General features: G+C 59.9%; 1 protein-coding gene across 1 annotated transcript; it reads right to left on the reverse strand.

The window, feature by feature from the left end:
- Positions 1 to 5,689: 5,689 nt before the first annotated feature.
- Positions 5,690 to 7,039, reverse strand: ADRA2B (adrenoceptor alpha 2B; the record flags this gene model as incomplete). Its single annotated transcript, XM_082672461.1, has 1 exon — positions 5,690 to 7,039. The coding sequence occupies exon 1, from the start codon at positions 7,031 to 7,033 to the stop codon at positions 5,690 to 5,692; it is 1,344 nt and encodes a 447-aa protein (XP_082528587.1). The 5' UTR covers positions 7,034 to 7,039.
- Between the last annotated feature and the right edge of the window lie 7,827 nt (positions 7,040 to 14,866).

Here is a 14,866-nt window from a genome sequence, read left to right on the forward strand (position 1 = left end):
CAGCAATCTCTCCGACTGATCTCAGATGATGCATGTCAGGCACTGGCCCTAATGACTCAGAGCGGTCATTATTCCTCTCCTCACTGCCTGATTCAGGGGGCCCTGAACTGATCGGTCATTCCAGACCCAGTCTGCATCTGCACTGAGATACAAAGGTGAGGAAAACAGACCTGATCCTTAGAGCCTGACTCTAAGGACAACTGATTAACTCCAGGAATCTCCATGTCTGGACCTTCCTGGGAGCTGGGCTGGGGGCGAGGCAGAGATAAATCCTCAAGCTGGGGAACCCGGGGACCACTGGGGTAATCCCTTGTGGGCAAACAGGGACACTGAGGCTCTGAGAGGGACCCAGCCCTGCTCGGGGGCCGCTAGACAGATGACGGCAGAAGCAGGGTATGACCCCGGCCTCCCCACCACCTCCCCAGTGATTTTCACTGGCATGGAAATCCCACCCCAGTCCTGCCGCCCACAGCAACCAGGCCCTCTGAGCAGAGCTCCCGGCCTGCACCAGGAACACAAAGTTGCCTAGTGTCAACCCCAGCTGGGTAGATGCCTCCTCCCCAGCCAGCATCAACCTCATTTGCAAGTGGTAGCTGGACAAGGTCTCACACCCCCTTCCCAGCAGCCCCCCACCAAAACACACAAGATGGAGATCGTGCGCAGGAAGGGGAGGGGCAAGGGCCTGATGAACCCACAAGCCCCCCTCCACCTTTAGTCTTGCTGGCAGGTCAGCCAGGCCCTCCTGCCACGGGTACCTTCTGAGCCAATGGGTCAGGAGTGCATCTTTCAACAATGCTCCAAAGAGAATTCCCAGCGCCCTGATTTCTCAGCAGCTGGTCTGAGGCAGGGGCTGTATCTAAACCCTGTTTCAAGGGTACCCCCTGTGATCTGAGACCCAGATTCCCACAGAGTGGGTGCAGTTGAGGGGAGGGGTCTTCCTAAGCCCTCCCCCGCCACGGCTTCTCTAATGGCGCCGCCCTTTGGTCAGGGACATCTTAAGAAAGGGGCCTCCAAAAGGTGGAAGTGCCTGGCCAAGATGGCTCATCCGCTGGTTTTCTGTCCCTGCTCTCACCTCCAGGGCTTTCACCAGGATCACTCCTGGGAGAAGGAGGGCTGCATCCTCACCCCCTATCTCTGCTGATCTGAGCCCAGCTCATTGACCCACTAACTCTCAGATGGGCTCCGGGTGAAATCAAAAGTGCTACTTACACAGAACAGCAGGAACGGGCTGTGAGAGGAGGAGAAGGCCAGGGTGGGAGCCAGGGGTCCTGGGATCCAGCTCCACCTGCACCACGTATTACCCTGGGCAAGTCCCCAGGACTCTGTATCTCAGTGTCTTCATCTGAGAACTGAATAAGGTAGCAAAACGGGGATGAGCCTAGCACAGGACCTGGCACGCAGCAGACTGTCAGCAGATGGTTCCTGAATGTAAGCCTGTTATTCTTTGAGTCTGGTTACAATCCCTTCAGTATGAAGCTGTGGTATGGTGGGCACAGAGTCAGACGACCTGGGTTCTAGACCCGGTTCTCCCACCACGTGGCTATGGAGTAGGGGGTGGGGAGGTCCAAAGCAAGTTATCTTTTTTGGGCCTCAGTCTCTTCTTTAATAAAATTCAGGGATTGGACTGAGCTGTCAGGAATGGAAAACCTGTGACACACATACCATCACTTACTCATTCCCTAGCAGTGACAGACATGAGCAGTCTATCACAGCACTGCTGCCAACTGAATCCATCCAGATGCAGCTTCAGAATCCCCTAACACCCAGCGCCAGCCCCAGTTTCCTCTTCTGTAAAATGGCCACACCCAGCAAAGTTATGAGGATCAAACAAGACATGTATTCAGAATGGACTGCCAACAGCTCAGCTCTAGCAGGAGTAATTTTCTGCCACCATCTCCAGAGATTGGGTGGGGAGCTCTTCTCCCATGCTAATGGCAGAGAGTGTGGTCCAGTAAAAGGAGCTTGGGCATGGATGACCTCAGGCGAGCCATTGCATGCTTTTTTTTTTTTTTTTTTTTTGCGTACGCGGGCCTCTCACTGTTGTGGCCTCTCCCGTTGCGGAGCACAGGCTCCGGACGCGCAGGCTCAGCGGCCACACCTTACAGGCCCAGCCGCTCCACGGCATGTGGGATCTTCCCGGACCGGGGCACAAACCCATGTCCCCTGCATCGGCAGGCGGACTCTCAACCACTGCGCCACCAGGGAAGCCCTGTTGCATCCTTTTAAGCCTCCATTTCCCTGGAATAAGATGGGCTGATACTTACCTTACCTAAAAGGATTAAATGAGGTAATCAGCGGAAGCAGCAGAAGAGCCAGGGGCTCAGTAAATGGGAAGAGGTGAGCTACCTTGATACGCCCTCCTCAGGCCCGGCGCCTTAGTGGTGGGTGCATAGGCTGGTGGGAGGCGCTGGGAGCTCCTCAAGGCAGGGCCTGGCTTCCTTGTAAAGTCCTCAGTGAAGCCCTGTGTCCCCAAGTCCACCAGTGATGGTGAATACATTGGAGTCTCTGGTCGTTGCCACTGGCAGAAGCCACGGCCCCTTCAAGTGTGAATGCTTGGCTGTGGCGGGGGTGGCCTCCCCGCACCGGATCTGGGCCGTCCCCGCCCGGGCTTCATCCCTCCCTGGGGTCTGCCATTGGCATCGGCCCTACCCCACCCCCTGCCGCCTGCTCCTGCCAGCAGCCTGCTGCCTGGCCTCCCCTGCCCACAGAAGCAGGCCAGCCTTGTTCGGGGGCCAGAGACTACCTTCTCTGCGGTGACAGGAAGCCTGGCGGACTCAGCTCCTAACCCAACTCATGGGGTGCCTTTGGGGCCTCAGACCCTTCACCTGGGAAGCGAGGAGACTGAGAGGAGCCGTCAGCAGGCCTTCCAGCTCTGAATCTTAGTGCTGGAGAGCCTGACACGAAGCAGCTCCATCCCACTTTCCCGCCCCTTGCTGAAGGCAGCAGCTTAAAACATCCCTCAGGGCTTCCCTGGGGGCGCAGTGGTTGAGAGTCCGCCTGCCGATGCAGGGGACACGGGTTCGTGCCCCGGTCCGGGAGGATCCCACGTGCTGCGGAGCGGCTGGGCCCGTGAGCCATGGCCGCTGACCCTGAGCATCCGGAGCCTGTGCTCCCCAACGGGAGAGGCCACAACAGTGACAGGCCTGCGTACCGCAAAAAAAAAAAAAAAAAAAAATTCCTCAGAGTGACCCTCCCTCACCCCTCCTCCCCTCCCCTCCCCCCTCCTCCTCCCCCTTCCCCCCTCCTCCTCCCCTCCCCCTCCCTCTCCCCCTCCTCCTCCTTCCCTCCCCTCCCCCTCTCCTCCCCCCTCCTCCTCCCCTCCCCTCCCCCTCCCTCTCTCCTCCTCCTCCCCCCTTCCCCTTCCCCATGTCCCCCCATCCATGTGGGTGGTGTCTGACCACCTCTGCCGGCCCCCAGCTGTTGTGCCTGCCCGCCCATCAGGGCTGGCTTCAGGCTGACTCTTGAACTGCCACAAATTCACCATCACAACATGTTTTGCCTGTGCTTTCTCCTGCCCAGGATACCTTCCCGTCTTCCCTCTTGGTACACTCCTGATCTTCCCCCAAGACCCTGCCCAAAGGCCATCTCCTCTGGGATGCCCTCCCTTCCTTCCCTTCCTGGGCAGCCAGTCTCAGGCTCCCCTGGCGACTCTCGCCCCCACTGACTTGTAATGATGGATAAGGGATGCTGAGTGGACAAAGCAGGCAGGCAGGTGTGTGGGTACCAGCCAGCCGCACCCAGAGGAGGAAAGGGCAACTGGCCCTGGGAAGGCGCCCATGCCCAGAGTCTACTACTCAAGCAGGTGAGGAATAGCTCCTCCTGGCAGCGCTTGGACAATGAGGACACAGCTTGCTTATTACAAAATATCCCTTTATTGATAAAATAGCTCAGACTTAAAAAAAAACCCTGCATATCACAAGGGAGTCACAGGCAACGATAGCAGGGGTCGCATGGGGCACACACAAGACCAGTCAGCAGATGTCATAAACCAGCCCCTCCCCCGGGCCCAGCCTCCCCAGCCCTGCCCGGAGGCAATGCACTGGCCTCACACTGAGACCAGGGAATGAACTGGACAGCCTCCCACCCCAGGAGGGACTCTCTTTGGTCCCCTCCATTCTCTCCACCCCAGAAAACTCCCTCAGCGTCCCTCCAAGTCTAGCCAGGCCCATCAGCGTGCCAGCAGTGCCTGTGCTGCTCAGCCCCGCCCCCAAGACAGGATGCTCACCGGCTGAATGGTGAAGCCAGGCGCTCGCATGGGGAAGACTGCAAAACATCCTCCACATTCCCTCAACTGTTCCAGGTGCCAGTTCTAGGGTGGGCGAGGGGACCAGGAGGGAGAGGCCCATGGAGGCCCATCAGTGGGGTGGAGCAACATGGCTGGGTCTGAGATGGACAGACGGTACCCACCTGGGGTGGAATCAGTTATGCATCAAAGGGACCTATTTGGGGCTTGGAGCCCTGCCCAGGAACTCCAGTGGGAGGCTCCCCTGGGAGTCCATGGGGCCCCTTCTCACCTGCTCTAGCCCCAGCACCCCACCACATGCTCTCATCTCAGACCGTTCCCATGCGGTGGGTATTTTTAGCGATCCTGGGGAAACAATGTGCCTGCTTGATGACAAAAGACTTCTCCCCCCATTGGGGGGTCCAAGCCAATGAAAACCCTCTTGGTGTTGTAGGTGAAATGTCGAGAAGTTGTCATGCAGCGTAATAACTCCAACCTTTGCAGGCATAAGAACACATTCTCGAATAAATCCTTTAACTGAAGTCGTGGTTCTGTCTGCGACTCCCCACTTCCAGTTTGGGGTAGGAATTTACACCCCAGGCACAGAGTAAAAGTCTATAGGAAGACAGGCGGTGGTAAACCCAGAAAAGGGGGATTTTTATATCACCGAATAATCACATTTTCTGGTTCTCTAGTGCGTTCCCCCACGGAGCTCAAAACTTTCCGCGAAGCCTTTCATCTCCCTGCAGCAAGTAGGCGGCAAGCTATTGTTGCCCTGGGTTTTGCAGGCGGTAAATGCTAGTGATCAGGGCTCTCCCGTGGAGGCAGAGGCCAGACCCCCAGACCACCCCCCAGGAGGCATCCATGCACCCACCAGCCTCCCAGAGGGGCGCCGGGTGAGGAAAAGGATCCGCAGTTCTGGAGTTACAACTCCAAAAGCAGGGGGAAGGAGAAGAAGGGCCCAAAGATGGGGCCAGCCCATAAGCCCCACCCAGGGTCTAATGGGGACCACGGGCACACGGCACGGATGCCCATCATCGTTTCTGCCCCTTCCTCAGCAGCAGGCCCTCCTGGAAGAAGCGGAAGGCTGGCTTCCTGCTCTTTTCAAGGGGAAGATGAGAAAGATACAAAACGCCACAAGCAAGTGATCAACCAGAAAACACAGGGTCCTCAAGGTTTGCAGGAGTCTGGGGTTCTGCGAGGGAGCCTGGCCGCGGCTACATTCAGGAAGGTCCAAGCCTCATCCATCTGCCTGTGCACAGGCAGGGGGTGGAGAAGATGGCCCCCCACGGCCAAGCCAGCAAGGGGAGGCTTCAAATAGACCCTGCCCCTCCGAGGGGGTTCCCGGGATGAGGCCTGCAGGACCAGGGAAGGGACCAGAAAGCCCTAGGGACGTGGCCACATACAACGGGGCAAGAAGCAGGGTGGCCCTGGCACCAACCCCACATGGGCAGCGGGCAGGCGGGCTCACCAGGCCGTCTGGGTCCACTTGCGGCAAAGGATCCTTCGGAAGGCACGACGAAAGTCCTGGTTGAAGATGGTGTAGATGACAGGGTTCAGCGAGCTGTTGCAGTAGCCAATCCAGAAGAAGAACTGGAAGAGGCCGTGGGGCACCTTGCAGTGCTGAGGGCAGATGGCACCCAGGCTGTAGCTGAAGAAGAAGGGGAACCAGCAGAGCACAAAGACGCCGATGACCACGGCCAGCACGAACGTGAACCGCTTCTCCCGGGTCAGCTGCGTCCGCCGCCGCCACCACTGCCCCCCCGCAGTGCCCTTGCCCCTGCTCAGGAGCACCTGGCCACGTAGGGTTGCCAGCAGCCGGGAACCCTGTGGTTGCTGCAGGGATGGGCTGCAAGCTGAGGCGGGAGACGCTGCCGAGGCCTTCGGCTCACACACCCCCTCCTCCTCCTCTTCAGCCCCCTCCTCCTCTGGAGATGTCCCACAAACACCTTCCTTCTGACCCTGGCCTGAGCTGGGGCGGGCAGGCCAGCTGGGTGGCAAGGCGGGGGTCCCAGGGTCTTCAGGGGTCTCCCCCTCGTCCTTCTCCCCAGTGGGCTGGGAGCATCCATTGGCCTCTCCAGCAGTAGCCAGTTGAGAGGCCAGAGTTGGCAATCTGGCCGAGGCTGAAACTTCCCCAGGGACAGGGTGGGGCGGCTTAGACCCCCCCTCCCCAGGGCCCCCCTTGGCCCTGGGACCTCTGCAGTGGCTGCGCTTGGCGATCAGATAGATCCGCAGGTAGACAAGGATCATGATAAGGCAGGGTGCAAAGAAAGATCCGATGCTGGAGGCCAGGATGTACCAGGCCTCTTGGTTGAGCTTGCACTGGGGGCGCCCTCGGGGCTGCGGAGCCGGGTCGCCCTTGTAGATGAGGGGCGGCAGCGAGATGACAGCTGCGATGAGCCACACGGTGAGGATGATGCATTTGATGCGGCGCGGGGTGCGCTTGGAGTTGTACTCCAGCGCGCGGCTCACGGCCCAGTAGCGGTCCAGGCTGATGGCACACAGGTGTACGATGGAGGAGGTGCAGAAGAGCACGTCGAGCGCCAGGTACACCTCGCACCAGGTGCGCCAGAAGTACCAGTAGCCCAGCAGCTCGTTGGCCAGCGAGAAAGGGATGATGAGCGTGGCCACCAGGATGTCGGCGGCGGCCAGCGACACTAGGAACAGGTTCTGCGGGGCTCGCAGCGAGCGGCTTGTCAGCACAGCCAAGATGACCAGCGCGTTGCCGAAGATGGTGAAGAGGATGAGGAAGGTGATGACCGCCGCGATGGCCGCAGTGGCCTGCACGGAGTAGGGCTCCTGGTGGTCCATGGCGGGGCCGGACGCGGCCAGAAGGGGCGCTGCTCGCCCAGCGCGTGCACAGCCGGCGACAGCGCTTTCCCACCCAGGTCGGCTAGACGAGGGTGTCGACCCCCTGGCTGAGCTGAAGGTGCTGGAGCCCCATGGCCAGGCCGAAAGGGGCCAAGAGGGCGGGGGACGCCCGGGGCCGGCCACCGCCCTCCTACATCCTCTTGCACCGGCGCCCGGGCTCCCTGCCGTCTGCCCCGGAGAAGTTTACCAAGATGTCCCGCTGCCGTCCCCGCCCCGCCCGGAACGGAGGGAAAGTTGGGCGCCGCCGGGAGGCTGCTGGACTCACGCTGGGGCGCGGGGCCCCGGCCGGCCGGGCAGGCGGTTGTCGGAGGAGGCAAGGAGGGCGAGGCCCGCTCCGCTCCGCCGGCTCTAGCCCGGAGCCGCGTCTGCAGGCAGCCCGCCGCGGCAGGGGAGTGGGGAGGAGAGAGAGCGCGGCTGGAGTAGGGAGGAGACTGGAGGCGGGAGCAGGAGGAGGGAAGGGAGGCGGGGCGGGCGGTGAGACCCAGGGTGGGTGGGAGGTGCGCCTCGCTGAGGGGTGGGCGGACCGCAGCCTCCCGGCGCCCCCGGCCTCCGCCTTGGCACCCCTACTCCGTTTTCCTCCCGGCCTCCGCTCTGCGGCAGGTCAGAGGGGCCCGGCGTCTGGGGTCTTCGGGACCAAGGGAAGGATGCTGGCAGAAGTGGAAGGGTCGGTGCACGCGGGGAGCCGGGACGCGGCGCTGGCGGGTCCGCGGGCGCCGAGGCGGGACGTCTCTCCTGAGGACTGCGGGGCTAGGACCGAGCCCCCGGGTCTAGGACGGTGGGCGCGAGCAGACCTCCCCTCCCACCACCCAAGAGCCCCAAGGCGCGGGTGGGTGGGTGTGTCGGGCGCTGGAGCATAATAAACCACACCCGCTGACCGGAGCCCGCGAGGAAAGAAGCCCAGCGGAGGGCGTGAGGTGAGCCGAGAGACTGCTGGGAACCCCTTCCCCAAATGCTTTTCCGCACAGACTGGACTCCGTCGGGCCTGCGGAGCCCGAGGAGGCGCGCGTGGCCAGGTGGTGAGCGCCCCCTGCCGCCACCCGCCTGCCGAGCTCGTCCGCGGCCCCCAGAGACCCGCCGCCTGCCGCGTCCCGGGGCCACTGAGAAGGCTCCCAAGCCCGGGGCGGGGGGCAAGCGAGTACTCAGAGCCTGCGATTGACGACTTCAGCTTTCCCGTTTCTCCTGCAGCTGCCTCAGTTTCCTCCATTAAGGGCAAAGAGGTAAGAAAAAAAACTGGCTTGGACCCAAGTCTCAACAAATGAGACTCAGGCGGAGACGGGGGCGGGAGGCGCGGGGGAGGGGGCTTGCAAACTCCGACATCGTGACCGGTAGGAAGAGGATGTCCCCTGGTGCAGAGCAGGGAGACCTAGTCAAGGGCGGGGTCTTTTTGACACAATTCAGAGAAAATATTGGTCTCAGGGGCAGCTTCGAAGGGAAGAGCTTCCCTTTGCATTTGTAGGGACCCCCCTCCCTGCTCCAGTCTTGCTGACTCCGCCCCCACCCCGCAGGCTACGCACCCCCCTTGGAGTAGCCCTGGAAAAAGCAGTTGGGGTGAGAAGAAATTCCCGACTAAGCTCACACCGCACCCTAACCTCACTCTGGCCTCAAAGAGCTGCGCAGGACCGGCGGTCGTCACACACCCTCCCCCTCCCCACGCTCCCTGTGGCCACTGCCACCAGCGCCAGCCTGGGCAGCCTCAAGGGCGCTTTTTTCACCGTTTCCGGAGCCCCTAATGCTGTAACCCCAGCCTAGACGAGGCCTATATATTGCTAGCCCACAGCTGTGCATGGCATCCTCTGTATAAAGCATCAATCCACTTCTGAAAGTAAGTCTCCCCCAAAGGACATGACCTTGATCCAGCGTGCCTGCTCCATCTTCATGGGAGCAGAGCGTGTGACCTCAAGGTGCCCACAATGTGTCACCCCTACCCAGGCTCAGACAGGTGGTACCCACCCACCCCCAGCCACATGGCAGAACTGAGGGACATCCTCCTTGATCCTGGGCTCTCCCTGCCTCTTGCCAGCCTACCCAGCTCCCCTGTTAGATGAGAGTGCCTACAGCCTGGTGGGGTAGGTACTACCTAGGCTAGGTTTGGAGAGGCGGCCAGCCTCCCTTGCCCCCTCCAGAGACAGGTTCCATGAATGCATCCTTCGACTTGCTGGGCTTCCACCCCACGGTCGCCAGGGATGGAGAGGCCTCAGAAACCCCTTCCCTGAGGCAGGACAGAGGGGTGGCCTTTGGATCTGGGGAAGCAGCCGCTTAAGCAAGTTCCTGCCTGTCCCCGTGGTTCCCTGTCCCACGGCAGGGAATCTCAGCACCCTGGTGGCCCAAATGGGCTTTGAGAAGGACCATTTTTCACCCTGTCCCACGATTCTCGGGCTGGGGGGCCGGTGGGTATCTCCCCAGACACTGCAGTCAGCAGCAGCCTTTTGTCTGTTGGCTTGTTTTCCTTGAAAGGCCGGGCCTCCAGGCCTCTGCAGGAACTGAGGCCAGGGCTGCTTATACCAACCCCACCCCATCCTTTCTGTCCTACAAATCAATGCTGATTCTCACCTGGGCCTTCCCTGAAGGGGCAGCACCGGGCCCTGCTGGGTACCAGCCTGGGTTGAGGACAGCCAGAGAGAGTCTACAGGAACCCTTGAGGCTGAGCCACCACCCAGGCTCTGTGCCACCCGCTGCTGCCTCCCAGCCCCACCCACCCCCAAGACCAGCGGCTGGCTCTCGGGGCAGGGGGCACCGTTACGTAACTCGATTCCCGTTGCTCTCTGTGGTCTTCATCTCCCCACACACCCACAGTCCCCAGCTGCCTGCTCCACGAGCCCTGCATGAATCAGAGCCTCGGGCCCCAGCAGGGCTTCCATCAGCACTTCCCGAACTAGATCTGACCTTCCCTCATCATCCTGCTCCACTAGGGCTGGCAGAGTCAGTCCCAGATCTACAACCAGCCAGCGGCAGGAGCTGCCTAGATTACTCCCAGCCACGTTTAGGGGGAGGGGGAGGCAGTGACAGGCACTGGCCCACCTTCCGGGCCACACCAGGCTACGTGCTGGTCCCCGGACGTGCCCTGAGCTCCCATATCTCTAGTCCTTTCCAGGGGCTGTTTGCTCTGCCAGAAACGCCCTCCTTACCCGTCCTTCTGTGCTTGGTGGACCCCTACTCTGTCTTCAAGGTCTGCTCACCTGTCACCGCCTCTCAGACAGAGGGAGTTACCCTGCCCTCCCTCGGTGCCAATTTCATGCTCAGAGCGAGATGGAGTCCGATGGTTTGTTGCACCACCCCCTCCATCAGAGCAGACATCACTTCTCTGTCCCCAGTACCTAGCCAAGATTGTTGAAAGGTGAAGAGTAATGGTAGCAGGCATCAGCAGATGACATACACTTGAGTTTTTCTTAGACAGGTGGTACCCAAATGAAGGTGCCCCCAAGGGATGTCCTTGGAAAGAGGGGCCATGGGGGAAAGGTGACCTAGTAGCAACTTTTCCGAAGAAAGGGGAGACAGTTGTCCCATCCCTGGCTGTGAGAGCCCAGCAAGAGTTGTGCCATCTTAGTTGAAAGCCCTGGAACCACTTCTCCAGGTCTGAAAGGTGACACTGGCCCCTCTGCCTCCTTGGCCAGGGTTCCAGCAGCTCAAGGTGCTGCCCTCCCTGCCCTGAGGGCCCATGGGGATGATCCCCAACCAGGCTTCACCCCCCCGCCAGCTTTCACCAGAAGCTCCAGCCTTTCAAATCCCTGGGACCCTTACCCCAGACCACCCTGTATGACCCAGCCTCCCCGCCTCCCCAGACCCTTGAGTCGTGCGCTGTGTGATGTAAGTCAATCATTCTCCCTCCCTCCATCACACCTCTCCTGACAAAACCCCAACCCTGGTCAAACCTAAATCATCCACCCTGCCTTTGACCAAGCAGCTGCTTTTTCCAGAGCGAAACACGCACTGCATCGACTGGCCTCGCTTTAAATTCACGACCGCAGATCTCTAGACTTCCCTAATGGGCTCACTTACCCATGCTTCACAATTGGCATCCCCCTCCTGCCCGCCCCCTACCTGTAAGCTGTAACTTTGCTTTGTACTTAAGAGAAAATGGAAGCCATCTGGCAGGCACCCATCCCCCAAGCGCACCTGTATCCGAGCTGCATCTCCACTCTTAGGGCAAGTCCTGGGCATATGCCCTGGACCCCAACCCCTCTCATGTCCCCCAGGACTCTGCTCCTTCAATTACCCCCTCACCAGCTATCACTCCCCCACTCTAAGGGCCAGCCCCCTCCTTAAGAAGCCCTCCATGCCCCCCTGCAGCTGCCACCTTCTCGTTTGCCTGGTCATTGTCTCTAATCCCTCACATTCTCCCCTTCACCCTTGTAGGACATCTGCACCCCACCCTCCACTGAATCTCCTCCCGGTGGGTCATTTGTGACTCCACGGCGCCAAGTGCCAGGCTCATTCTGAGTCCTGTTCTTACTGTTTCTCAGCAGCGTTTTATATGATGGACCCTTCCTGGGGGACATGCTGCTCCCTCCTCACAGGCCACTTCTCAGTTTCCTTTCCTTCTCCCAAATCCTAAATCAGTGATTCTCACAGAGTGATTTTTGCCCCTTCCTAGGGACATTTGGCAATATCTGCAGACACTTTTGACTTTAACCACAGGAAGAAGGGGGTTGCTACTGGCATCTAGCGGGTAGAGGCCAAAGATGCTACCAAACATCGTACAAGGTCCAGGACACCGCCCCACACACTCCCTGACCCACCCATTTGACATCTAGTAGCCTCAGACTTCACACGCCCATTTCCCCTGAACCAGGTCTCTCTCCTCAGTTCTCACTGCTGAGATGCCCTCAGCCCCTACATCCAACCGCAAGTGCGCTTGCCTCAACCTCCAAAACATACTCCCAAAGCACCCACTTCTGCCCCTTTCCATGACCCCCATCACCTTCACTTGCACAACTGCAGTGGCTACCAGCTGTTCCTCCCGATTCCAATTCGTTTTCCAGGGAGTATCCGGCATGACTTTTTAAATTTTAAATCAGATCTTGTCACACCCTTCCTTAGAACCTTCCAGCAGCTGCTCCCTGTTGCTCGTGAAATAAAACCATCGCTTTCTGGCTAACCAGGCCCCGCCTGTCTCCCCCCGTCCACGCACACACATCCCACTCGCACTGGCCTGACACACCTTGCTTCTTCCTGCCTCAGGGCCTCTGCACCGGCTGCTCTTTCCCTGGATGTTCCCAGGGCAGCAGCCTCCTGCCATTCAGGTCTCAGGTGAAATGCCAACAGCCTATAGAAATGTCCGCCCTCCGCCATCACTTACGAATCCCAGATGCTTTGCCTGTTTACTGTCCATCCCTCTCCCTGTCACTGAATAAACTGGGAATAGAAAACATGCCTTGTTTCCCAAGTTATTCCCAGTGCCTATAAGAGAGCCTGCCTGGCACCTAAATTCAATAGATGTGTGTTGGGGCTTCCCTGATGGCGCAGTGGTTGAGAGTCTGCCTGCCGATGCAGGGGACGCGGGTTCGTGCCCTGGTCTGGGAGGATCCCACGTGCCGCGGAGCGGCTGGGCCCATGAGCCATGGCCGCTGAGCCTGCGCATCCGGAGCCTGTGCTCCTCGACCGGAGAGGCCACAACAGTGAGAGGCCCGCGTATCGCAAAAAAACACAAAACTAAAACAATAGATGTGTGTGGGATGAGTGAATAAATTGATGAGCGAGCCCACATTGCTGTGTGGTTGGGGATTGGAGAATAGGCTGTGGACTCTGGGAGGTGGCGGCTATCCACCGGGCTCTGGTTGACACCCCAGGGCCCCATACATATCACACCCTCCGTGCTGGGGCTCCAGGGGCTGGACCAGGGCTGGACCATCACAGGAAGTATGGGGCTCATGGAACAGGCCTGGGCCCAGAGCTGGCCTGGGGCCTGGGCTCTGTAGTGCTAGGCAAGGAGAGGACAAGGACAGCTTCGTCCCTGATCACCCGCAAAGAAAGAGTAAGCAGTCTTCCCCCTGAGCCAATAGGATCAGCCAGCCCCACCTCCCTCTCTGGAGAACCCAGAGTCCAAGATCAAAAGTCACATCTTAATGGAGGCAGCCTCTGAGCTGGGAGGGCCTCACAGCACACAAAGCACATGGCCTTCTCTGACCCAGCGTGGCCACCGAGAAACCCCAGCTGGGTATTCAGAGACCCACAGGTCGTGATACAGCCACACTTATTTCTGATGAATGGGTATGTGTACTGTCTCTATCCTAGGGTTGGCCCAAAGTCTTTGCTTGGGAATCTCCCAGAGGAGCTGTCACCCTGATGTGGCCAGAGCCTCTGCTCCCCTACTCTAAACTCTGATACCCCACGTCCCACGTTTGGGCACAAGACTTGGGAGAGCACCCCCAACCATGATCCTTCCCTGACACTAACACCTGAGATCAGGCCCTTGTTCAGTCTCAGAAAATCCTTGACTCAAGACTGAAACCCAAGATAGACTGAGCACAGGGGCTCCAGGCCCCCTGACGCAGTGAAGAAGTTGGCAGAGGGCACGCCACAGCCCTGCACGGCTGCACAGCCCTGTTCCCTTGGGCACAACCATTTGCTTCCCTGAGTCTCTTCCCTCCTCTGGAATATGGGTCTCACCACCTGAGGGTCCCAGGGCAATCGGGAGGATTCAAGGCACTCGGTTATGAGGTAGTCAGAACAGTCAGTATCAGACTCCTGGAGCAAGTTCGCAACTTTATTTCTACCTTCTCCCAAGACACCTGAGGGACCTGGTACCACTGGGACGGGCACGGGCTCCTGCTTCCCTTCTACCCCAGGCGGGCCCCGAGAACAGCACCACTGGGGGGCCCCCAGCTTGCTCACTGGCATCCCTGGAGACTTTCTTTGCCCCGAGAACAGCCCTCACGGGGGAGGCCAGGAGCTGATGAGTGGGCTTTGCTGAAGACAGACCAGCAGGGGGACCCTACAGCCCCTTCCCACCTTCCAGGGCCTCCTCAGGCCAAGTCCCCGGGAGGGGCGGGCGGGTGTCGGACAGAGACCAGGTTCCTGGAGACAGCAACGCGGGGTGACAGCAGCTTTGAGCCCTGACTTCAGGGTCCTCGGGTTCTGGCTGTTTCCCACGTGCAGTCCTGGAGGGCCGCCACCTCTTCGTCTCCCTGGGCGGCAGGGGAGGAAGTTGGGCTCTGAAAGCCTCCTGGAGAGCAGGGCTGGAGGCTGGGGCTGCAGAGCCACATTCCCAGCACTCAGACATCAGGGAGCGAGGCTGCTCCCAGGGTCCCAGCCACTGGGTGCCCCTCCCCCAGGGCCGACCCGAGGGAGAGGGAGAGGTACCCTTAGCCCATGCTGGGGGGCTGGGCCTCAACTACAGGGGGGCTCCCAGAGGCCTTCAGGGAGGACCACCCCTCCAGATCCCTGTCCCTAGAGCCCTGGAGAGGTCATCTCCCATTCCCAGACTTCCCCAGGGCTGGGGCAGGAGATGGCAGCAGGCAGAGTCAGAAATCCCCCGGCAGGCCTGCCTTCCCCCGACAGACCTAGAAGGTCCCTCTGTCCCCAGGAGCTCTTGGGGGAACATGACAGGCAAGCAAGGGGCAGAGGGAGAGGCCTGGGCCTTAGACAGGGTAGCCAGAGGGGCTGGAAGACAGGGGTGCTGCCTAGAGGGGCCAAGGGTTGTACAACCTGGCCACGCTGAGCATAGAATGCCCTTCCCACTTGGGGGCAGAAGCCACAGGTTTGACCTCTGGGTGTCCTTATGAAGCGTTTTCTGGGTGCACGGGCTCCTGGCAGAGCAGGGTTCCCCAAAATAGC

This window comes from Grampus griseus, assembly GCF_964374135.1.
Source record: "Grampus griseus genome assembly, chromosome: 15".
In the NCBI taxonomy this organism is placed as follows: domain Eukaryota; kingdom Metazoa; phylum Chordata; class Mammalia; order Artiodactyla; family Delphinidae; genus Grampus; species Grampus griseus.